The sequence below is a fragment of the Mytilus californianus genome, unplaced genomic scaffold (assembly GCF_021869535.1).
Source record: "Mytilus californianus isolate M0D057914Y unplaced genomic scaffold, xbMytCali1.0.p SCAF_2, whole genome shotgun sequence".
Taxonomy (NCBI): domain Eukaryota; kingdom Metazoa; phylum Mollusca; class Bivalvia; order Mytilida; family Mytilidae; genus Mytilus; species Mytilus californianus.
In genome coordinates, this window is record NW_026262668.1 from 13265146 (window position 1) to 13290756 (window position 25611).

At 32.8% G+C, this 25611-nt stretch overlaps 1 protein-coding gene across 1 annotated transcript in view; it reads left to right on the plus strand.

The window, feature by feature from the left end:
• The first annotated feature begins 1087 nt into the window (after positions 1 to 1087).
• LOC127729279 (dynein beta chain, ciliary-like) overlaps positions 1088 to 25611 on the plus strand; it is a 126904-nt gene continuing 102380 nt past the window's right edge. Inside the window, exons 1-8 of the mRNA XM_052237012.1 lie at positions 1088 to 1444; positions 7700 to 7887; positions 9283 to 9469; positions 9991 to 10090; positions 20664 to 20875; positions 21562 to 21795; positions 22675 to 22842; positions 24815 to 24931. Coding sequence (XP_052092972.1) covers positions 1088 to 1444; positions 7700 to 7887; positions 9283 to 9469; positions 9991 to 10090; positions 20664 to 20875; positions 21562 to 21795; positions 22675 to 22842; positions 24815 to 24931 — 1563 coding nt within the window. The remainder of the gene's footprint in view (positions 1445 to 7699; positions 7888 to 9282; positions 9470 to 9990; positions 10091 to 20663; positions 20876 to 21561; positions 21796 to 22674; positions 22843 to 24814; positions 24932 to 25611) is intronic.

Here is a 25611-nt window from a genome sequence, read left to right on the forward strand (position 1 = left end):
TCTGAATTTTTCGATTTCAATGTAACTGTAATGAAAAGCTGTCATTACTTTTTTTTATATATCTGATAAGAGAAAAAATCAAAAAGTGGTGTACTTGTAGTGTTTTTTTTTTTTTAATCTATATTATATTTTTTTTATCCCAGTACATGAAATCAGAGACATATGTATTCATTATATGTCTCTTATGAAATGTATTTCTAAATATTGCATCTCTTAGCTCCATTATGCAGTTCACTCCCTAAGAATGTCCCTCGGCTGAATTTGCTGTTACACCATTGTAATATAAAAAAAGGTTGAACGACCACCAAGGATCCCTTATCATATAAAAATGTTTATCAAACAAATATTTTCTTGAAAATTTCTTGAAAAAAATCATTTGTTTCTCGAGAGGGGATTCAAAGTTTATTGTTATTTAGTTTTTTTATTTTTGTTAACTATACTAACCTAAGTATTCTCTTTTATATTAAACATACAAGATCCCCTAATCAGAAGCAGCTGGTATATTTAATTCCAAATGAACTTTTTTGACACCGAACAAATTTCCGATTGTAAAAAATTGACTATCAGTGATTTTTTTGACTCAGAAAGTCATTATCAGAATTCCAGGTCATAGAATAATTTATCAATTCATAGAATACTAAACAAAATTATGTAAATATAACTTATCTCAAAAATTAATAATTCACGTAACGGTAAGTATTTCAAATGAGATTTATATCCCACTTTGCATTAAAAGGGTCTAATACATTTTTTGTTGTAGAGATTTTCGAATATTTTTTAATCATTTATAAAAAAGCACACATATTGATATTGTTCCATGACTGCAATTGCAATGTCATTTTTAGTTCTTAGAATAAAAAAACAGAATTTATCAGTTATATTGTTTAGATTTCTTATTTTTTAAAGACTTTTTTCTCTGGCACGGGCCCAGATGCATAGCGCATTCTTTTGGTTTCACCCACAGCGCCACCTATATTAGCAGACGACAGAAATGAACGCGGGGTTAAACAAATGTGAAAAAAAAATGAAAAAGTGGAAAGTCCGTCAAAATTGGAGAGCGACAGATAGTTACTGATAATTTACAGTCATGTCTGTTAAAGATCTCGACATAAACGATGTTCGCATAGAATTCCAAGCAGAATATGCCCTAAAGTCGTTAAACATCAAGCCAGAAAAAATTTCCAAATTGTTCAGTTTGGAAGAAACAAAACAACTGTTCATAGATTTCTTTGACAAAGCAGACAACAGAATATTAGTAATTGCCCAGCCTACTGGTGCACTTAATGCCCTGGTTGAATTTCCTGGAAAGCCCAAAGGAAAGGCTTGCTTTTTTGTGAAGAAAAACAAGGAAAGCATTGGAAAAGATGCAAACCTGAGAAATAACCTTTTGTATGGAGATTTATCATATTCTCCTTTAGAACAGTTATCAGCCTTTGTAGATGAGGTATCCTTCCATGTATAACTTACGCAGATCCTGGCCCACTTTTAGGGTGGGTCTTTTCACCACAGCAGAGTTCGCGAAAACTTATTTTGACCCGTCGGTCATGGGACCGACAAAGCATGATTATTTGTCAGTCCTACAAAATTTTAGCCAGTCCTACAAAACCTGTCAATTTTATCCTGAAATAAAATTAATAACATATTTTATCGAAAAATAACTTTATTAATATTAGTTTTATTCTTCGCACCCACAGGCAAATTAACAATGAAGGACCAGTTCAGGTCTTCTGATTGTTCTTATTTAAAGTCATCTTCACTATCCATTTCATCATCTGAATCACTTTCTCGGCTGTTACAGTATTTGTTTGCTCCATTGTAGGGTTCAATCGCCGATTGTTTGCCAGGGATGGCTCTATGAACAAATTTAGTAGGCCACGTGTAGATCGCCGCTTTGGTTTGTTTATAATAAATCCGTAAACCAGTACCGGAAATTGGCAGCGGGTACATCTGATAACCGATGTAAACACTTATTGGAAACAGTTGCGGTACATCTAATAACCGATGTAAAAAAGAGCCGAAATATGCACTTCAACGGCCGTTTTTACATCGGTCATCGGGACCGGCACTAGCCTTCAAAATACTGGGCCGAGCCTCATTTTGACCGACAGGACCGACAGGACCGACCATTTTCGCGAACTCTGCCACAGAACACTGCCGAACACCCAAAAAACCACAACCACTAAGAAAAAACAGTGATCTTATACAATAAAATCATAAAAAAAATTAAATTATGTATACCGTAGAAAGGCTTGTATAGTCCGCGGTTTTATTCTCCAAAATTGGACCTTCCAGACGGGGTGCGGACTATAGAGTACAATAAGCAAGAAATAAGAGAAAAATTTCAATTTCGCGGGCGAGGTGGTTTGTTTACATTCCGCCATCTTTGTTATTTATATTGTAGAGGGCGCTCTTATCATTTTTCAAACTAATAATTTTATCTCATCCATATTAATAAGTTATTTCTATTCAATATCAAATTAATACTGATAAATATAAAAACTAAACCTTTCATTACAAATATCTCGTTTCTTTTCAATGCATTGGTTGGAATAAACTGGTATCTGCTTGATTGAAACGTTACAAACATAGTGAAAAAGACAACCGTAAACTAGCTTAGAATTTGTAAACTACAAAACGTAATCGGTTATTGTTCGTTCCGTTTTGGTGTTTCATACTGACTAATATGGTTTGTATTAGCTTAAGACCCTTCAAACATTAATGTGATAGATATATTAAAGACTGTTTTACAAAAGGATGGAACTGTTTTACTTTCAAAGTCGTATTATAGTGATATCTGTTATGTACGGATTTCGACTCTCACCGGTTAGTTTCTTCTTTTACACGTGCTTTTTAAACTTCCTGTTTAAACATACACAAGTTTCTAAATTGTTTTTTAAGTGAATAAAACTTATTTTAACAATCATGAAGCGTTCTAGAATCATTTACAAGCAGTTTCAGCTTCTGTTTGATGATGGAAAACAGGTTTTCCCAAGAAAATACCGCAAACGACCGCACAGGATTTGAAATTACCGGAGTTTCATTAGACCTTTTCTAACAGTTACAAAAAGTTTTTTTACCTAAAATTTCGTGGGGAGAAGGGGGTGCGGACTATGTACCAGTGCGAACTATACAAGCCTTTCTACGGTAATTTTATCCATTTTTAGATTTTTATGGGCATCATATTTATGTTAAAGTCGATAATCAATATAATCAATTGTGACAGGAGGTGGTCGGTGATGACACCTCCCGGGACTAGTAGTGGCTAGTACTTCGTCCCTATTCGATCCTCTGAATACCTGATATCAGATTTTGGCAGAATAGAGACACAAATCATATAGAACTCAACAATTTATTTACAAATGACTTGAAATGTACAACATTCAATTAGAACAGTCAAACGAAATGAAAAAGAATACTATTTCAAAAGTTAAGTTCAAAAATGAAATGGAAAAGAAAAGTATTTCAGGTCAAATGAATGAAAATAAAATAGTTATTCAAATCAAAAACTTAGATAAAAAAAGTTACTGTATACTTCGCGTTGTGTTTTAGAATTTAGAAAATCGTATCAAAATAATGCCAATGTAGTTGCTGTTGAATAACTCCAGTGGAATGATTCATTCCGGCGAGCTGGTATATAGAGAAAGGTGGCAGTGCTACACTGCCGGCTCATTTATTCAATGTGGGGAGTGGTTTTCACCCCACCGTAGCAACTCCTGAATAAGTGGTAAGGAAAATCTTATCAATTTCAAAGATATAAATAAAAATATGGTATTGAAGAAAACTTGAATGAATTAATATTCATCAAATATATAAAGTAATATGAAATTTAAATACTTTTATAGTTAAATTATTAAAGCTACTTTGTATTTTAGCCTGTCTAGATCAAATTAAACATAAAATAAACATTTAATTAAGGAAGTACTAATCTGAAACAATTAAAGGGAGACTACCTAAACCACATTCATTACATTATATAAAGAAAAACGTCACCGAATTCATCACTATTTTTCTGGATTACATTGTATGTGTATATATATATTTCAAATAAAATTCAAATATATTCATAATTAGTAATCAGTTCAGTATCCTCGATCTCTGTTCATCGGTTAGATTTTGATATGTGTCTCTTTTCTAATTATTGGTACAAATATTTTATAGAAGAAAAAAATGAAAAAAAAATATATTTGAGGTGTCCAGTGGCAGTGGTGGTTTGCGGAGTTGTGGTGTTATAGACTCTCCTTTTCTGTTCAATGTAGATATTTGTTCTATTAATCTTATTATTTGTTGAATTAATAACTTAAATATTATATTTAGGTCACATTTATAACGATAAAAGATAAAAAAAAATAAATTTTGGGGTGTTCCGCAGTATGCGGTGGTGTTCAGTGGTGAAAAGACCTACAGCACTTAGAGCCATGTTTAAAATATATTTTTGAAAATATAGACCAATTTCGATATCTTTTTAAGTAAAATGATGTATAACCAGAGTCTAGAGACATATATACATGTTTGTATATATGTCTCTGCAATAAATTACGCAGATTGACGCCAGGTTGATTGGCGCAAATTATGTTATTGAACATCTTTCTCTTCACGTACATGACGTAAGCAAATGTGACTGAGTTCACAATATTTTTTTCATGTTTTTTGTGACAGACCAAGGACTGACTGGGTGTAAACTTTTGTAGTCCCTCATTTTAAATCTGCTTACTTTATCATATATAACTGACTCATAACTTGATTTGTTCTTCTTTTTTGCAGCTTCATTTTGATCTCCATTAATGTCACTTTCCTGAAATTCATGGCAGTGCCCGGCCCCCCTTTGCAAACATAATGAGCCACACTTTTGTTTTAATACTTTAACTGGTTCCAAAATTTTGATTTCCTGTGACATATTAAAGGCTAGAACCATTTACTACATGAAGTGTCTTGAGATTTGACCAAATACCAAATTACACAACAACATATATCTCAATATAGTCTTTTATGTCGGGTAAAAAATATTCAGGCCAAAATTAAAATTAAGTTTGTTTCCCCTTACCCGACCGACCCTCTAAAAATCCGCCGACTGAAATAATTTTTTTCGAAAATCATGTTGTTGTTTTTTTTTCCTTTTTTTCGTTTCGCTCAAAAGTTCGTTTTTTTAATTTCGTTTCCTTGAATGGTCCGTATTTTCAACATTCCGCGAAATCATTGTCACCCGTGTGTTTGCAGCAAAGGATAAACAACGTATGCAAGGATACTGAAATTGGAATGGAATAATGTTTTAAATAAATGCATCCGAGCAATCTTAACTACTCTTCAATTCTAGCTACGCCTCCAATAACAAAATGCGTAGCGAGAATGGCCGAGTAGTTACGATTGCGCATCCGAGCTCACCATTGAGCTTAAATGTTAGGCCCGGTGTTTCTGCCGTGTTTGTGGTAAATCCCTGAGTTCGCCTTTATAAGTGGTCGACTCAATAAGTTGTATATTGGCGTGCTATTTATGCTATTTTGTTTCATTTCGTATGTGATATTGGACCATACACTAGTTGTCTTTGGATAAAATAGTAGTTGATTTTTTTCGAGCTCAGTATCATATTGTGTTGTGACAAGTCGAGATGACTATACCAGCTAATGCTTTGATGAAAGTTCTTGTAAGTTCTTATGTCTTTTATAAGCTATAATGGGCTGATGATTAAATATGGTCACACATGCATTCAGGGTTTTGTGAAATAAGATGCCAGTGTTTCATTATTATATTTTTAGTTTCTGTATAGATGGGTTGAATTTTGTTAACATTACTAGCGGTTGCTCCCGTTTCGCTGGGCGATGTGTTAGCAAGTTTTCCCTTTCTGTATTTTGTGTTTGATAAAAAAAATTGTTAATTTCAGATATTTGATATCCTCGTTTGAGCTTTTTACTGTTTTTTAAAGATCACTCAGTTTTGCTGCTTGTGTTTCTGAGATACCTCAATACTTCACCCTTGATAAATCCTTTCAATGAAAACACTTTTTGGGTGTGAGCAGTGTCTGTGCAGATATTGATATGTTTCAGTTGGTTTGATATTGGTTTTAATGTCTTGTATCATACTATGCCTTCGTTAAAGAATCTTTCTCCTTTGTATAATTATGACAGTGTCTAAGAATATTGTTTCATTACAGTCGTAGGTGAACTTCAACTATCATTATCATTTTGTTTCTCTGTGTTGAAAGCATTGTAAAATGTGTTCAAGAATTAACAAACATTGTAAGGTCTGCTAACTCAGCGAATGCTGATCCGCACATAGGCACGCCCAAGGTTTCATGGTACAGTTTATTGTTAAAAATAAATTCATAGTTTTCTAGAATAATCCTTAATAGGCGTAGTCATACTCGCTTGGATCACGGTTTGTGGCTTCTAGTATTTCCTTAAATGAAAAACAAGTGTACATATTTTTTGCATCCAATGTTACTAGGTAGCAGTCTCGTTGGGGTTTTATATTTTCAATTGAATTAATAAAACTATAAGAAAAATATAGAACCGTGTCTCAATTTATATGTGGTCTACTCTAAGTCACAAAGACATTGATATTCACAAACATTTTCTAGTCTGAAATTGTAAGGTCTTCTAGTCATGCATAATACGTTATACAGTATGTTGTTTTAGTATCAATAAAAATAAAGTTCAATTTGTTGTTTTTCTGTGTTTTCCTGTGTGTTAGATATATTTCAGGGATTTTCTCTAAAAAAAAAAAAAAAAAAAAAGCCTACCTACCTACCCACTTCCAAAATGGTGGGTAGGGTAAGGGGAAACAAAGATATTTTTAATTGCGGCCTCAGACAATCATAAAAGTGGCTGACTTGATGAAATTTTGGCGGTCGGGACAGACTGTTTTCGTGAACTATGATTTGACATCAAAATTGTATGGGACAATGCACGAATGTGAAAGACTTTTATTGTTATTCTTTCATTTCTATGGTTTTGTGGGAATTAAAATCAGGTCATAGCCTGATGCGCATTTGCAATCTGATTTTATAATTCAATGTTATTTGGTTAAAATTTAAAATATGAACTAAAGTTTTTTATGTGTATTAGCCAGGAATAATGTATAAACAATGAAAATTAAACTAATTGCATGTTGAGTACAATATAATGACCACCTGGTATGTTTGTTAATATATTCACTCGTGACAAAATGTTGGGGAGTGGGGGGCATATTGTTTTAACCCTGTCTGTAAGTCAGTTATTCCTGTATTCCACAAGCATGACAAGAACATTTATATCTCACTGGTCCTGAGATTTCAGTATTTAATCAATCCTATTCGTAGCATTATTCATAGATGATTATTATATGCCAGGTTTAGATAGCATACAAATACCATATTCTAAGGGCTTCAGTTGTTATTTTTTAAAACTAAGAAGAAATTGAATACCCAGTGAACTATCATGACTATCTAGCAGCTTTGCACGAGACAGCAACCGAACTACACAAATAATTCAAAGACAATATTCATCATGTGACAGTTAACGTTACTTAAAAGGCTTTTTGTAATAAAAAAAAACCCAAAAACATACCTGTCTCTAAAACCATGTTTCAGGGTGGGGGAAACATAGACTAAATGGTTTATAGCCCTATTGTCTTAGTTGTTATTGATTGATAAGATTAAATTTTTGGGGAGTCAGTTTCCTAAATTTGTTAATATTCAAAATGCTTAACAAATGTTTAAATATTGCAGGTGTTGTTTCCGTTGTTATCAAATGAAAGGAATCACGAATCATGGCCCAAAGTAGTATCAGACGATGTTGTGAGACATGTTCATACTTTAAAAAGTGATGTTTATGTTATAACTGGTCAGACCAAAGGCAAAACATTGTTACCTTTACCTGTTGGTGCTGAAAAGATTGAACAGGCTGATGAGCAAAAGTATGTTTGTAGTAAGAATATTTTAGTATTTACATGTACATACATTTACAGTCTTCTGCCAAGGATGCATTTTTTTTGTATTTCACATATCTTTTTTCAATATTAAGTATGAAAATTTAGTAAGTATGTTATTTTCAAGCATATCTTTTGGGTTGTCAACAATACATCAGCATATTAAACCTTTCTAGTTTGGGGAGGAAAAGTCAATTACTGTCTTGGAAGTGATAATGTGTACATACAAATTCAGATTTTCATTTCTCTGACTTATCATTTGTATGAATGATGGTGTACTGGGTGAAGGAGGATAATATTCACAGTGTATTAGGAAAGCAAACAAATGTCCAATATCAATATAATATTGGTACACTATTACACTGCTGTCCAATGATAATCTGAGAGAAAAAATCTAACCATCAAAGTATCAGCATGAGTGGAAAGAGGAACTTCAAAGTGTAAAACTTTTAATAGTACACGATGCTGCTGTTCAGTTTAATAATTTTACTATCTAAAGAGGTATGTCTCTTGTTGATTAAATTTCTTTAAATTTTTTTGCATCAACAGAGACAACATTATCTTCATTTAAGCAGTTCCAGATCAATAGATAATCATTATGACACTTTGATTGTTCATAAGTCAAAAAATTTACTTAAAAGTCGATGTGCATCCTTTACAAATATTAAACATAAACTCTGAAGGGCTTTTGAATTGACTGCATAAAACAATACACATAACATAAGGACAATAAAATTGAGAATGGAAATGGGGAATGTGTCAAAGAGACAACAACCCGACCATAGAGCAGACAACAGCTGAAGGCCACCAATGGGTCTTCAATGCAGCGAGAAACTCCCGCACCCGGAGACACACATACATGACTAAACCGATAAATTGATAAAAATGTAAACTTCGAATAATCTTCTCTCAGTTCTAATGTCAAATCATTGCTATCAAATATGATCTACTATAGTGTACTTTTTAGATTAATTCTTTCTACTTATCATAACAGGTTTCGTGGTTGATGCTTAAAAAAGTTTTGTTAATGTGTCAAAATAATAATCAGTCTAATTTGTGATTTTACATAGGTGATTGGTCTCTTTAATACATGTCTTACATTTCAAACACTAACAAGTAATTGAAAAATAAATTGTATAATACCAAAATTAATAAATTCTAGACACAATGAACCAAAAAATTAAAACACCAAAATTTAAGCAGTTACCTTTTTGATAATTTTAACAATACCAAATTTGACAGAATATGAAATAGAGTGTTCGTTTCCTTTTGTTTTATTTAACAGAATCGAGTCTGATAGATTACTGATTCATTCTATTGAATCCATGATCATTGATTGGACACACAAGATAAGAGATGTTTTCCTTTTGTTTTATTTAACAGAATCGAGTCTGATAGATTACTGATTCATTCTATTGAATCCATGGTTATTGATTGGACTCACCAGATAAGAGATGTTATAAAGAGAGATTCAGCTCAACCTCTCCTGGAAGGTCATAATCCAACACCGTTTGTTGAGATAGAATTCTGGAAAACTAAGGCAACAAACTTAGAATGTATTTATGATCAGGTTAGTTTCCTTCTACTGATAAACGGAATTAACTGTTTTGAACATTCAGATATTGTCTGAGGTTTGTATTGTTTTTAAGAGATCAATAATTTTGGCAAAACTTCCTAGAATTTTATGTTACTTTGCCAGAAGCATTTTTGTGATTAAGAAATAATGTCTGATGCTAAATTTTGAAACTATCTTTTTGTCATTTTTCCATATTTTACTGATAAAGGACCTAGTTATTTTGAAGTTAACATTTAGATGCAATTGGGGATTACATTTTTGAGATATCAACAAATTTGTCAAACCTTCATTGGTTATTGTAAAAAGGGCTAAAAATACACAAACACAAGAAGTCAAAAACATTAGGAATTTGAGCGATGTTCTATTTGACATGTTGGAACCATGAAAAAATCAATCCAATACCAGTATTAAGACATGATTCTGAATTTCAAATCAAAATATCTTTATTAAAGATTCAAACTGACAGTGTAATACAAAAATTAGATTTTTATGCATGTAACATTTTTTTTTGAAAGCTGAAGGAACCAAAAGTTAGAAAGATGGCAGAGCTCTTAGAAAAGATAAAAAGCAGTTATTATCCAGTATTTAAAGATATATTTAGAGACGTAATAGCTGGTAAGGGAACTTAATGCTACAAACATTTAAAGCTAGTATGTGTATCTGCCAGTTGTTGGTGTCAGTCAGTCAGAACAAAACAGAACCTGAAGGACATATGCAGTCAGCTTTCTTTTTTATCTATTGTCTAATGAAGTTCATTCTCAATCTTTAGAGATCACTTTCATCAATTCAATTTAGTTATAATGGTCCATTTATCTTGAAACAATGTTCTGGCCATAAGTCTGTAAATTTGTTTTGTTATTCTCCTGTGTGAATTGTATATCAACACATAATAAATTTGTCACTTGATCAGCTATTAAAGGTGTTGACTAACCATTCACATCTAGATGGGTCAATATTTAAGATTCATTTCAGGTAGGGAATAACAGTATTTCTTCAAATTATATTTTCATAATGTAAACTTGGATATGGATGATGTATCATGTCTGAGCTGAAATATTTTCACATAGCTTGGTAAATTTTCAGTGAACCAATTAAGATTAAATTTTTCTTTTTCACATTTTTGCAAATCCACAAAACACCATTTCTGATATGGCTTTAATGAGTTAAAAATTCCAATTTTCACACAGTTAAATATTCTGGAAATGCAGTTCTTTGCAAACAATTGATATTTCCATGGTTTTTATATCTTTATTCTCTGGTCCTTTGCACTGTAAAACACTTTCGCTCCTGAATATATATTTTTCACAGAATTTTCAAGCCGAAATATATTTATCACAAGATGATTGCCTAACCTAAATTAATTTGACAGATGTCACACAAAAATAACTATCAACTATATATGTTTGATCTCCCATATCTCTGGAACTGACGTGAGTTTCGCCAAAAAAAATGACATTCCTAGTCTTTATTATGTTTCAATGAATTTTGAAATACTGTTGTGATTTAGTTTATGTTATCTTCCTACAACAAAATGGTTTTAGCGATTTAACATAAGTTTTGTTAGTGAAAATTGTTTTCGCGATAATTTCCCTATTTAAACTGGTGGATGTTTACTAGACATTTAATGACCAGTGATTTTCCAATCCTTATTTTGAGTCCAAATTCCGGTCCCATTCCAAAAGCGAAATATGCTCTTTTTTTTCCAATTTTTAGCTCTAAAATTCCCAATTGTGTATAGACATCATCACGAGATTTTGTTGTTGTCGTATCGTGGTTTTTGGTTGACAAATCTTTGAGCATTCGAGGTATTTGGCAGTTATCCTTATGGTTTACATGTTGTGATGATTGCATTGCAATCTAAGATATTCCTGGTCAGCTTTGCACTTGAAACAAATGAATGTTTGTTTCCATGTCAAAGCAAATATTTGACACATTGAAGAACGATCATGTCTCACAGTTCTAAATATTACACAAAGAAGTTAAAATAGGCGGATGGCAGTAAATGTTTGCTCAGGCAGATCTCTGATGTTGCCATCTGAGGCCAAAAATAAAATTTAAGTTGTTTGATGTTGCCTTCCTACCTACCTAAAAAGCAGCCCACCCAAAAAAATTTATGACACAAATTGTTTTGATTTTTTTCTCAAATTTTTTTTTCTGCTCTTGCGTCATTTTCTTGTCTAAAATATGTTACTTATGTTGTTGCCCCCCCCCCCCTCCCCCCAAAAAAATATCCCTTCCTACCTACCCAACCCTACAAGGCATTAGTAGGCAACATCAAGCAAGGAATTCTTTAAGGGTGGCCTGAGGCTGATCATTTTCAATGTCAACCACTTGTTGAATGTTTGCTTCCTGAAGTTTCATCACTGTAACTGATTCATACTCTAGCAACATTTTTGTTTTTCTTCATCATTTATTTTCCCGTGTTTTCTTTTACCAGGGGCAGCACCTTCATAATATTTCAAGGTCAATATGAAGAAAAAAGATAGAGAGGAAAATGGTGGAAGTTTTGAAATCCTCATTATTCGGCGAGTGGGTTACCACACTTCCTGTCTGATTTTTGTTGGACAGCAATATTTTTTTTACCTGCGATCGATGACGGTCCAACAACCTTATAAAAACAAAACTGTCAGATATAGTGTTAAATATGGAACAAACGTCAAATGCAGAACAACAAATATTCTGGTTTCGATTCCTAAATATAGCTGTTCCTCTCTGTGTGCTATCTTGTGAAACACCTAGGCAGGCAGAGGTGTTTTCCACAATCCAAACATCCACAGTGATCTGGAAGGATTTTTTCTCTATGGGCCCAGGGCCCCCAAAAAATAAATTCAATGGGCCATTTTTAGAATTAATGGGCCATGTTGTCAAATGAGTGGGCCATTTGTTTACAATAAAAACAAAAAATAAAAAAAGTGTATAAGTGTATATTTCACTGTACTTACAAACTTGTATGATTCTAATTAATATCATGGATATTGTTCCTGTGATTTTGTAATTTCAATTTCAATGAATATACAATAACTTCTTCCAAACTGGGCAATATTTACGATAACCTTTATTTACAATGTTAAAACTGGTACTGTTCCCTTGTTCATGTTCATGTTTTTTTTTTACATTAAATTTGGGTCTTCGTCGATACCATACTTATTCCAGACGTTCCGTATTAGAGGAAGTTTCTGGCATTTCCTCTGCACTTGTATTATTATTACTTCATCACGATGACAAGAATAACAGTAGAGAGCAACCTTAATTGATAAGACACAACAACAATTCGCTGAAGGCATGTTTACAAAATGTCAAAACGAGCCAAAGACCCAAAAAAATGACAAGGACAGTTAAGCCCCTTTTATGGAGACAAATACTATGCTATTCATAAAAAGGCTTTTGGGTTTTTCAATCGAAATAATAGCAAGCTTACTTAAAAGATTATAATTAGAGAAGAATTCTCGCCTGTACTAGCCAATTTTCACAAATTTAAAGTTGTTTATAAAAAATTATAGCATGAATGATGGTTAATTACGTTTTTTGGGTAATCAGTCATACCGCATGTTGCTATTATTACCATAGGAAAACACCCGAGACGTCCCAAAAATATATAGGTGCTCCTATCATTGGAGTAAACACTACACAGTTGTGTACTCACACCTGGCGGCACGAAATACGATCGGAAATCCATTTGACGATATCTCAACGTTTCAAAACGAAGTGAAAAATATCATGCGCCACGCGGGCGCTTACATTTGTCACTCTATGCGCCATTTCTGGTCGATAAGCGCAATTGGCGCACGGCGCACGTCCTTCCCGATCACTGCATCCAAACTTAGTCTTCTTCATAGGACCCTTGGGACTATTTCAGCATCTCATGTAACAGAAATGGCACTTAGATTTCTTTTCAAAGGAGGCCAATAGGTGATACTGAATAAGACAGTTCTTATAAGAGATGGTCTTCCTCTATTATTGCTTCTCTGACATATAACTATTTACCAACCCCTTGGCTACAAAAATAGAAAAGAAAGTCGAGAAATATCATATTTGTTTGGTGGTTGGTACTTGTGAGAAAGAGTTTTAATTAAGCCATAATGCATTTAATTTAGCCATTTCCATGAGAACAAAGAAGACTCTTTTGCTCCACTAATAGGTTTTATGATTGTAGCAATAGTACTGAATGTACTGGTCAGCATGATCAACACCACCCATAATACATGTATAATCTGCTTATACTGCCTTGGGACATTCAAAATTTTGTCTTGAAAAAGTTTTGTCATTGTTGACAAGCCTTTTAACTTGTAAGGTTGAATGATCATGTATATAATTGAAAGATTGTACACATTTTTTTTTTTGTCATGCCAAATGATAGCTGCTAAATGCTTGTTGATGCTGGAAGTTTTTTTTTACACATTTTGTCCTTAGTTAACCAATGAAAATAAAATCCACTAGCATCTGTATCAAAATTTCCAAACAGATTAGAAAACCAACTCAGGACTGGTAAAAAAAATTTGTATACTGGTAAAGATGGTACGCTTTACCAACTAAATTTGAGTTTTCCAAGCATCTTTTAACAACACTGCTACCAAGGTGTGTCTGCGGGGTTGCATTTCGTCCTGGATAAATGTCAACATACTGTATGTAGCTGTTTTTGTGTGGTTTCTGCGGCATATACTGCTAAAAGTGTACCCTCCCTTTAAATTTTATCATGGTTTCATCCACAGTGAAGTTTCTGTGTGGGGTGTGTTCCTGTTGAAAAGTGGCATTGAAATGTGTAAGGAATGGTTTAACTTTGTATAAAATGTCATTATTCTCATCCCCAGGCAAAGGTTGTTGTGTAGAGTCTGAAAAATGGAGATATCTCATTAACCCAGGCTCATGGGTTTTGAATATATAGGGGATTGCAAAAACTTGTCTGTGGACCAAAATATCCATATTGAAGGTTTCTGGTATATACCCATCTCAAATCATAGACAGAACAAGGTGTTCATCTCTGGTATAAATGGTCTCACCCATGGCATTTTGTTTTCATTTGGATGATTTTTCTTTTGCATATGTGTCTATTTGCTCTATAAGCATCTCTTAACAGAACATGATTGAGGAAAAGCTTAAAGAAATCAAGAGAGCTTTTATCCTGAAGCATGGTCCTGGTAGGTTCAGTTCTCTCAGTTGGTGTAAAAAAGATGAGGCAACCCATGCGCACAATACAAAAAGTCCTCATGCCTGCCATCAATATTTCCTGCATCATCAGCAGGTCCAGGTACATCAGTATCAGATTCTCCTGAATTTTCATGATCATCAGTATGATCACCTTTACCCTGAAGTTGCACTTGTATTAAATCTTGCATCAGCTTCGTTGACCTCTACCTAGCCTTCAAAATCATCTGATTTTTTTTTTTTAATGGTGAAATGTAACAAAGAGATGATACTTAACTTCCATCATTTTATTAGGAAAAAGAATACTAAAATTTTGATAAATAAAAGCATTTGTAAATTAAATTGAATCAAGTGAAAAAATAAACTTATTCTGGATAGTATAAGTTATGTTGCTGAGGTTCCGCGATATTGTTTTTATATTTTCTTTTCCGAACATCCAACTTCCGGCTTTCTATATAAATTGAGCTTCTTGTTGTTATTACTCTTAAACAGTGGTTCCCAAGATCTGCTGGCATTTACTGGACAGTAACAATGTTTGAGATATTACTGGACCAGCTAATATTTTCCTTAACTAAAAAAGCAGCATTATTATTATGATATGTTTGGCCTATATCAATCCCTTTTGCCATGGTCAACTTGCCATAGCCACTTGAAATCTTTATTGGTCTATTATTTTTATGCCCCGCCATAGCGGAGGGGCCATTAAGTGTTACCCTTGTCCGTCCCATCCCGTCTGTCCGTCCTTTCTCTCACTTTCGTTTGCCTCTTCCAAATGTTATAAAACTTATACATAATGCTTATAACCTCATATCACAGATCAAGTTCAAAATTTTGTGGCATCACTTTTACCGTTCATGAGTTATGCCCCTTTATAAACATAAAAATTGCTGAATTTTTTGTTTCCGTTCTCTAACTTTAGTTTGCCTCAACAAAATGTTATAAAACTTATACACAATGCTTATTAGGGCCCCGCCGAATGGCGTCCGCCCTTTAGTGATCAGTCTGTCCGTCCGTCCATCCGTCCGTAACAAATCGTGTCCGCTCTATATCTAGAGAACCCTTATGATTTCAAAGTTTATACTTGACATGTATATTAACCAACACCAGAGGGTGTGTCATAATGTATGTTCAACTTCCTAGGTCAAAGGTCAAGGTCAAAAACTTTGGTTTTAGTTGACAACCCCATGTCCTATGGTAAAGATCGTGTCTGCTCTATATCTTGAGAACCGTTATGATTTCAAAGTTTATACTTGATATGTATATTAACCAACACCAGAGGGTGTGTCATAATGTATGTACAACTTCCTAGGTCAAAGGTCAAGGTCAAAAACTTTGGTTTCATTTGACAACCCCATGTCCAATGATAAAGATACAAATTTTTTACCACACATTATTCACAGCGGGGCCCACAGAGATGGCTCCCATCTCAATGATATCTAGTTACCACAAAACACAGATCAAGTTCGAAATTGTGTGGCGGCACTTTTACCGCTCATGAGTTATGCCCCTTTATAAACATAAAAATTGCTGAATTATTCATTTTCGTTCTCTTACTTTAGTTTACCTCAACCAAATGTTATAAAACTTATACACAATGCTTATTACCACGAAACACTGATCAAGTTCGAAATTGTGTGGCGTCACTTTTATCGTTCATGAGTAATGCCCTTTATAAACATAAAAATTGCTGAATTTTTCATTTTTGTTCTCTTTCTTTAGTTTGCCTCAACCAAATATTATAACACTTATACACAATGCTTATTACCACAAAACACCGATCAAGTTCGAAATTGGGTGGCGTCACTTTTACCTTTCATGAGTTATGCCCCTTTATAAATATAAAAATTGCTGAATTTTTCTTTCTGTTCTCTAACTTTAGTTTGCCTCAACCAATTGTTATGAAATTTATACAAAATGCTTATACATGTAAACACAAAACGGTCATAACTACATGAATTTTGCATCTGTATGTGGAAGTTGACTCGTGCATATTTACAAGCAGGGGTATCTGTGGCCTATAGACACATTCTCCATTTATTTTATGTCTGCATTGATATTCCTAAACAAAAAAGACAGATGACAAATTTCTTCTTCTTTCAATGCCAAATATGCCTTTCCAGGCCCAGTGGACATAAGGTTTCCACCAGATGTGGATAGTGCACTTTTGATAGATGCTGCAGAAACTGCAGTTTTATGCAAAACACTAGCTTCATGACCAGTTATAGTTGAGACGGGAAAATTTGAATAACTTCCTAAAAATTTGTTTTGTCCTTTAAGGTTATTTGATTGTTAGTTGGTGTTTGACTTGATACAAAAAACTTAGATGTTAACATTCTTGAGATATTTTAGCCATTAATGCCCTCTGTCCATTTTTGTTTCGCCTTGACGGAGTCAAAAAGCGAGACATAGGTATGATGTTTCCGGCGTTGGCGTCAGCGACGGCGTCAACAATGTATTAGTTTGTGATTAGGTCTAGTTCATGGTGAACCACTTGTGGTAGGTCAATGATATTAGGTATGCAGTTGTATTAGCATTGGCACATCTCATTACCATGGAGATTATTTGGCCCCGCCCCCTCAGTCAAGGTCTATTGACTTTGAAACTTTTCATAGTTTACATGTATTAGTTTGTGATTAGGTAAATTTATGGGGAACTACTAGTGGTAGGTCAATGATATTTGGTATGCAGTTGTATAAGCATTGGCATATCTCATTTCCATGGAGATTATTTGGCTCCGCCCCCTTAGTCATGGTCTATAGACTTTGAAAATTTTGCTAAGTTTACATGTATTAGTTTGTGATTAGGTCAGTTCAAGGGTAACCATTAGTGGTAGGCCAATGTTAATTGGTGTTCAGTTGTATAAGCATTAGCACATCTCATTTCCATGGAGAATTTTTGGCCCTGCCCCCTCAGTCATGGTATATTTACTTTGAAACTTTTACTTAGTTTACATGTATTAGTTTGTGATTAGATCAGTTTAAGATGAACTGCTAATGTTAAGTCAATGATATTTGGTATGCAAATTTATTGGCATTTGCAAGTATCGTTTCCATGGAGATTATATAGCCCCACCCCTGATCATGGTTCATTGACTTTGAAACTTTTACATAGTTTACAAGTTAATGTTTGTGTTTAGGTTTGTTTAAAGGGAACAACTTATAATAAGTCAATGGTATTTGGAATGCAGTTGTATTAGCATTGGCACATCTCATTCCATGGAGATTGTTTAGCCATGTACCTTCAGTCATGGTTCATCGACTTTGAATATTTGCATAACTTACATGTTAAAGTATTGCTATTTTGATTTCAACATTTGCATTATCAAAATAACAAAAAGACGAGACATATCTCTGTGATAACAGTTTATTTGTTAAATTTAAGCTTTTTCTATTTTCCTCATAGTAATTCTATTTTATTTCGTCTTTTTTTCACTCTTCAGTTTCTGTTTTTCTGTTTTCACAGTAATAGCCCCCTCCATGAATTTCAAACCAGCATTGTTTACCTATGTCTGACTCTTCATAATTTTGTTTACAATGATCAATATTAAACTGGTGTTCTCATCCAAATAACTTTAGTTTGCCACAATCAAATGTTCAGAATTTATACACAATGTTTATTAGCACCAAACACAGATCAAGTTCACTTTCTTCACTTTCACTGGTCTTGAGTTATGTCCCTTTATAAATGAAAAAAATGGCGAATAAGCTGTTTCCCCACTAACATCACTTTCACCATTCATGAGTTACCTCATTATTGTTTTTCATTGAACAATGAAAGCACTCGACCCCCAGCAATCTCTAATGACAACATACAGAAACAAAAGACATTAAGTTTTAAAGAAAACAAAACGTCAATAGGTTTGAATTAATACATTGACTCTTGCATATATATATTTTACAAGCAGAGGCATCTGTGTCCCATTGGACACATTCTTCTTTTATGTATGGATGCTTTCTTGGTCAAATTTACTAGAAAGTTGATGGGATCATTCTCGTTTGCCATGTTTGTTGTGGTCGTGATTTTTTTTCACCTGTGCTCCAAAAATTCACACTTATTACTCATACAGGACGTATTATGGTATACAGTTGTCCGTCCGTCGTCAACATTTAAGACAATAACTCAAAAACGCTTTAACCAACCTGCATGAAACTTTGGTGAATTGTTTATATCTAATGACGTTAGCTCCCTTTCGTTTTTTATAAATTTTAGATTTTAAGTTTCCAAGTTATGGGGTTTTATTCATTAAAAAAGGGGGATTTTCCAGTTTTCAGATAATAACTCAAAAACACTTTCACCAATTTGCAAGAAACTTTAGTGAATTGTTAATATCTATTGACATGAGCTCCCTTTCGATTTTTATTAATTTTAGATTTTATGTTTCTGAGTTATTGGGTTTTATTCATTAAAAAAAGGGGGGTTTTCCAGTTTTCGGACAACAACTCATAAATGCCTTCAGCAGTTTTCATGAAAGTTTGGTGAATTGTTTATATCTATTGACATATAAGCTCCCTTTCGATTTTTATAAATTTTATATTTTATGTTTTCAATTTTATTCATAAAAAGGGGGTGATTTTCCAGTTTTCAGACAATATCTTTAAAGTGCTTTGAGCAGTTTTCATGAAACTTTGTTGACTGGTCTATATCTATTAAGCTAACCTCCCTTTAGTTTTTCATAAATTTCTGAAATGAAATTGAGAAGTTATTGAACTTTATTCTTTAAAAAAGCAATCTCCCTTTAGTTTTTCATAAATTTCTGAAATGACATTGAGAAGTTATTGAACTTTATTCTTTAAAAAAGCGATGGGCGTATCATGCGTTCATGGTGCAGCTGTTTATTTTTAGTTATATTTCTAATATAGTTATATTTTTTTATTTCTTAAATGGGAATATAGTTTACTAATTGTTCTAACCGTGTTTCTAAGTCTTAAAAACATGCATATTGCACCCTTGATTGTGATAATCTAAAAAAAGAAATTCAGGTTTCCTTAAGGATAATTTCAGCATCTACACTAATGTTAGAAAATTAATTTCCACATGGGCACGAGGATGCCAATTATTTCTGCATGGGCACCAGGGTGCCAAAAGTATAACTTCTGTGTAAAAGAGTTAATACAAAACAAATGGTTCGGTTCAGTTCAGTCCGTTCTTTAAAATATATAGCAACATGTCCAAAATAGCAGAGAGATTTTATATTAACAATTCATAATTGGATTCCTATTAGAAATAATGTCTCAATTGTTAATTAAACAAACTGATAGCAAAATTTTTAGTAAAGAAACTTGTTGCAATGCACATAAAAAATTAGATTTGAATATATCAAACTTAAAATGTTTCTCTTTATGTTTTCTGGTTTGTGTGTCCGTTCGTCCGTCTGTCCCGCTTCAGGTTAAAGTTTTTGGTCAAGGTAGTTTTTGATGAAGTTGGAAGTCCAATCAACTTGAAACTAATAGTACACATGTTCCCTATGATATGATCTTTCTAGAGTTTTGACCCCAATTTCACGGTCCAGACCATTGAACATAGAAACTGATAGTGCAAGTGGGGCATCCATGTACTATGGACACATTCTTGTTGTTTATTTTTCTGTGAGGGACTTCAAAATGCTTAAGTCAATATAGTTTGTCTCTAGAGCAAAATATGCATTGATTTTCTTGGAAAGAATTATGATTGATAACCTCAACAATTCTGAAACATCCACCGTAGTTACTTAATTCAGAAAACATCACAAAATTCAATAAAAAGCCTTTTGACATGTTTGAAGGGCCAACTGCTGCCAAGAGTATTCTTCCCAGCTAACACATAAATTTGTGGAAAAGATGAGTTCTTGTTTGAATACCCAAAATGCCTATGGGGGATGGGAGGTGCCCTAAATGTAATCTTTTCATTTATGATTCTTTCAAAATTCCAAAGAAAATGCATTTTTACCACCCACAGTATGATAATTTGAGTGCCTCCCATCCCCCTTCCCCCATGTGTTTAAATCTAAAACAGCCCTTTAATAAGTGTTGTTAAGATATCTAAAAAAAAAATTTCAATTTCCTTTCAGCTTTGGAAGAAGCTAGAGACATCAACATGTACCTTAGACCAATAAGACATCAGTTTGAAGATTTTGAACAGGCAGAATTTGATGAATGTGAGCCCTACTTGGCACCATTAATGCATACTGTCTGTCTCATATGGACACATTCACAATACTACAACACTCCAGCAAGGATTATCGTCTTATTGCAAGAATTGTGTAATATGATCATAAACCAGGTATTGTATTCATACTGTCACAGCAATGGTCTATATGAATAAAAGCAGATTAGAAGTGTACATCAATGAGATAGTAACCCAACTACAAACCTTTAAAAAAAAACTAAAGATATCTAAAGTGGAAATCTTCAACAAGATACTGGTGTTTATACAATATGTCAAGCTCTAAATTGCCCGGAGTTAAAAAGAGCTGTGAACAATTTAAAACGAGACTTACAATCAAGATCAGACATGAAAACCAATTTACACAAATGACAAAATGAATTGAAGCGAAACCTATCCCTGATGCGGTTTCTCTTTTGGACAGGCACATTAACCCTCCCCTTTTTAATCTTGAACAGTGGAATAACAATAGGTACATACAAGAAATTCAATAAATATTGGGCTCTAGATGAGCACTTTATAGTATTAATATATGATATAATAAATATGCAAATGATAAAACAAAACAAGATTGGTAACATGGGATTGTTTTAAAACCACCAGAGAACACCCCTTGTTTTTATGACAGTCTTATAACACACTTGCCATATAATGGATAGATAACTGTTAGTCTATACATAAAAAAAGGACCAGGTTCAAAATCATTAGATGACAGGATTAAACCTGCTTTGATAAAATTTCTTTTTTGCTTAGTAAAGACATATTTATTATAAATAATTAGACAATGTACTTGCATATTTCAGGCAAGGAATTATTTAGACCCAGCAGAAATATTTAAAGGAGAATTGGAAGAAAGTATTGATAAAATAAAGAAAACTGTACACATACTCCACTCATACAGAGAAGCTTATGAAGATCACAGAGATAAAATGAAGAGTTACTTTAGTGGAAATATGGAAGTCAGAGAATGGGAGTTTGCTCCACAATTGGTTTTTGCAAGATATGACAAGTTTACAGAGAGGGCTGTGACTATACTGGTAATAACTTGAATAATCTGGACAAAAATAACGAGGGCAAGACACCTTTTGTAGTAGAATGCTTTACCCTTTTTTCTAAAAATCAAGTTGTCTATTGTATGAAAGTGTTTTCAAATGAAATTGATGCCAGTTTGTCCTTCTCCCATATAGACAAACTGTTTTCTCTGCCTGGTATATGATCATCTATTAAATTATTTTTTTCTATACAAACTTACTTCAATTAAATTGGAAATATTAGTAAAAGCTGTCAGCTTTTTACAAAACTAGCACTAATCAGTTTTTATAACAATAGCACATATTTATGGGAGGTAATTTTTACTTCTTCTATTTGATGTCCTTTATATATGCAGGCTTTGGTATCAAATCAATTATGCTTGAATTATGTAGGAAAATATTTCAGACTTGAGATAAAGTTTCACCTGAGGTAAGAATTGTGCACCACCTTTTTTCCTGTTTTTTTTTTTTTTTTTTTGAACATGCTCAATCTATTACTAATATTTGTGAAATATTAACAGTTATCAGTACAGATTGGTGCATACTGTAAATGTTTATGAAGTCATCAGTTGAAGGTTGGGTCGGTATATAAGTAAAAAAAAAGAGATATGTGCATAAATTCATGACACAAAATCCCTACATGCATTTAACAAAACCCTAAGCAAAGGAACTGTGAGTTTTTTTCTGTTCTTCATCTTAAGGTCATATGCATATTATTTCATTAATTTATTAAAGAAATTTCAAAATTTCAATGAGTAACACACTTAACCTTGATCTTATTGATGATGATTTTAAATTCTGATTATTATTATCCATGTGATGTTTATCACAATTCTCATATATAGAGAACATTCTGCTGTGTATTTTTTTTTTTTCTTCTTTAAGGAATTAATGGAAACAGCCGTAGAATTCCTGAAGCTTGAAAAAGTTGAAATTGGTAACATAAAGGGAAGACAGCTAAGTCAGTATGTTATTACTATCTATGAAGAATTTAATGATGTTTTCAAAGTCTTTGCAGAGAGAAGTTATGATCCTATGGATCCAAATAACATAGTGAGTTTGAGTAACAATTATTATAAGGTTAATTTATTTTTTAACAATTATAGCACTTTTTCAGCTCTTAATTTGGTTTCAGTATTAAATTGCATTTCTAATTTTGCTGTATATTTCAGTAATGTAAGTTCATAAGGTACAAACCTATCAGATTTTAAGATCATTTCACCTTTTTTGAGATAGAACCCTTAAAATTTTACTCTGTCTGTCATCATGACACCAAATAATGTTAACATAAATTCTACCCCAGATTTGAGCTGTGCTGGATGATTAGCAATTAATTATATAATCAGAAAAACCAATAATGTCTGCTGTTTTGTTGCAAGATTTGGTGTATGAAACCTCTGCTCTTCAACTTACCATGGTGGCAAGTGTTATTTTCCTGGCGAGTTAAATTAATTTTGCCATTGTCCATTTTTGAATTATCAATGAAGCTCATTAATTTTAACTAAAAGACTGTTGATGGTATTTCAATGTGCAGAGTTATTAAAAGAGTGAAATTCCCAGCTCTTTAACAGTTTATTTATCATGATTGCCGAACTAAAACAATATTATTTGGACTTTGACACTTCATTGAAGTAGTGTTCTAAAACCTATTATTCGATCCAGACTGGATTGATAATCTTACAGCACTTGGTGTAACCGCAATAAATATGTTAGGGGGGTATTCATGGGTCACAAATAAAAAAAATATCATGTTTTTACATTTTTCAAAAGTCCATGTAAGTTTACTTAAAGTGAAATACAGGATGAATAATTTATTTGTTGGTTGGTATAAAATGAAAAGATGATCACTAATTAGGTGAGTATAAAAAAAGTTAAATATCTTGCATACATGTAGTATCTACTTAGACTTCTATCCAAACAGGAAAAAAATACAAATAAAATATCTGATTAATCATTATTATTTCATTCAAATAAATTAGATTTAAAATCTTCAATCATTTTCTAGTAACATCTATCTAGTCAGTCACATAGATTCTATTTGGTTACAATATGGAATGTTCTATTTTGACTGAGGACTGTTGACTACAATTTTCATGGTAAATGTTTTCAACTTGCTACTGCACTCACAATTTAAAAGCAAGCAACATAAATAGCAAGTAAAAGTTACAAAAATAATTTTATTTCAATTTTCAAAGCCAAGAAAACATAGAATTGATCTTTAGACTTGCAAATAGATCATCAGATCAAGGGACCCTGAACATACATTAGAAAAGTCTTTTTCCATTGAACTGTGCACCACTACTTATCATAACTTTTTTTTTAATCCATTTACTTGAATTTAATGTTCTAGGTTATGTTTCAATACATGTGTTTTTATTTTATGTTTTCTTTATTTTTGCAGGAAGATGACAAGGTAATGTTAAACATTTTAGGAATGGAGAATATGTAAGATATTTAAGCAGGAACTTTCTGCAGTTGTAACATGTAAAATGTATTTTTCTTTTAGATTTTACTACTTTATGTCAAACATCAAAAACAAGCAAACAAAACTTTCATTTAGAGATAGCTATAGTAATCAAACAGGGTGAACATATACAAATTCTTATTGTTTCTGTATGGCTTTGAAAGTGGTAGCAATTTACAGTCAAATCTGTATTTAAATGTCACCTTGAAGACCAGAGAAAACTGAACTTTGAATTAAGGTTCAAAGTGTTACTGTATTACTACAGTGGGACAAGATGATGGGAGGTTTTCGCTTAATTTACGTATTAAAGTTTGTGATTAGGTGTAATAGTTACATAAGCGTTTGCAAATTACCTTTTTATTGAGATTGAATGGCCCCGCCACTTCATCATGGTTCATTGATTTTGAAACTTTTGCATAGTTAACATGTAAAAGTTTGTCTAGGTCAGTATAAAAGGAATCTCTTATGATAAGTTAGGAGTTAAGAAAAAATTGAAAAAAAAATGGAAAATTGAATTTATTAAAATGCACTATGTGTTACTGATAGAATAGATTTTTACAGGCATTCATGAATGATTACAAAAGTTTCCTCAACAGAATTACAGATTTTGATAAAAGATTAGGAACAATACTGTGCCAAGCATTTGATGATTGTTGTACTTCAGAATCCATGTTTAAGGTACTAGTGTGCATAAGCATTTTGACTATCATATTTAGCTACTTATCAATTTTCCTGGTTAGGGCCATTATATAAAGTATTTTGTTCATTTATATTTATCATAGAGTTTTATTTTTATTATCATGAAGCATTTCTTAGAGACTAAATATATATGTTTTTCAAACTTCAAAATATTTCAGGATATTCACATGCAGGTTTCCTTGAATCAAATAGTTTGATCCATTTAATTTTTGTTGTTAAGTCAATGCCTTCCTCTCTTGAAATGATGTAAATATATTGCAGTAACCACAGGAAGCACATCTTTTTAACTTTCAAATTTCTTTTCACATGAGAACTTACCAAAATGTGGGTTAAACACAGTTGAAAAATTCGAAGTAAAAGGTAATTGCATGGAAAAGCATTTTGGAAAAAAGTTGTTGAACTTGAAGTTGTGATACAGAGACGAAACTAGAACAAATTGCTTTGGAAATAAGTTTAATCAGATAAGACATTTAGAGGAGGATTGATAAGACTGGTTTGACTATATCACAGAAACAAGCAAACAGACCTATAATTCCTATTTTTGTCTCGCCTTGACAGAGTCAAAAAGCGAGACATAGGTATGCTGTTTCCAGCGGCGGCGGTGTCAACAATGTTTTAGTTTGTGATTAGGTCTAGTTTATGGTGAACCACTAGTGGTA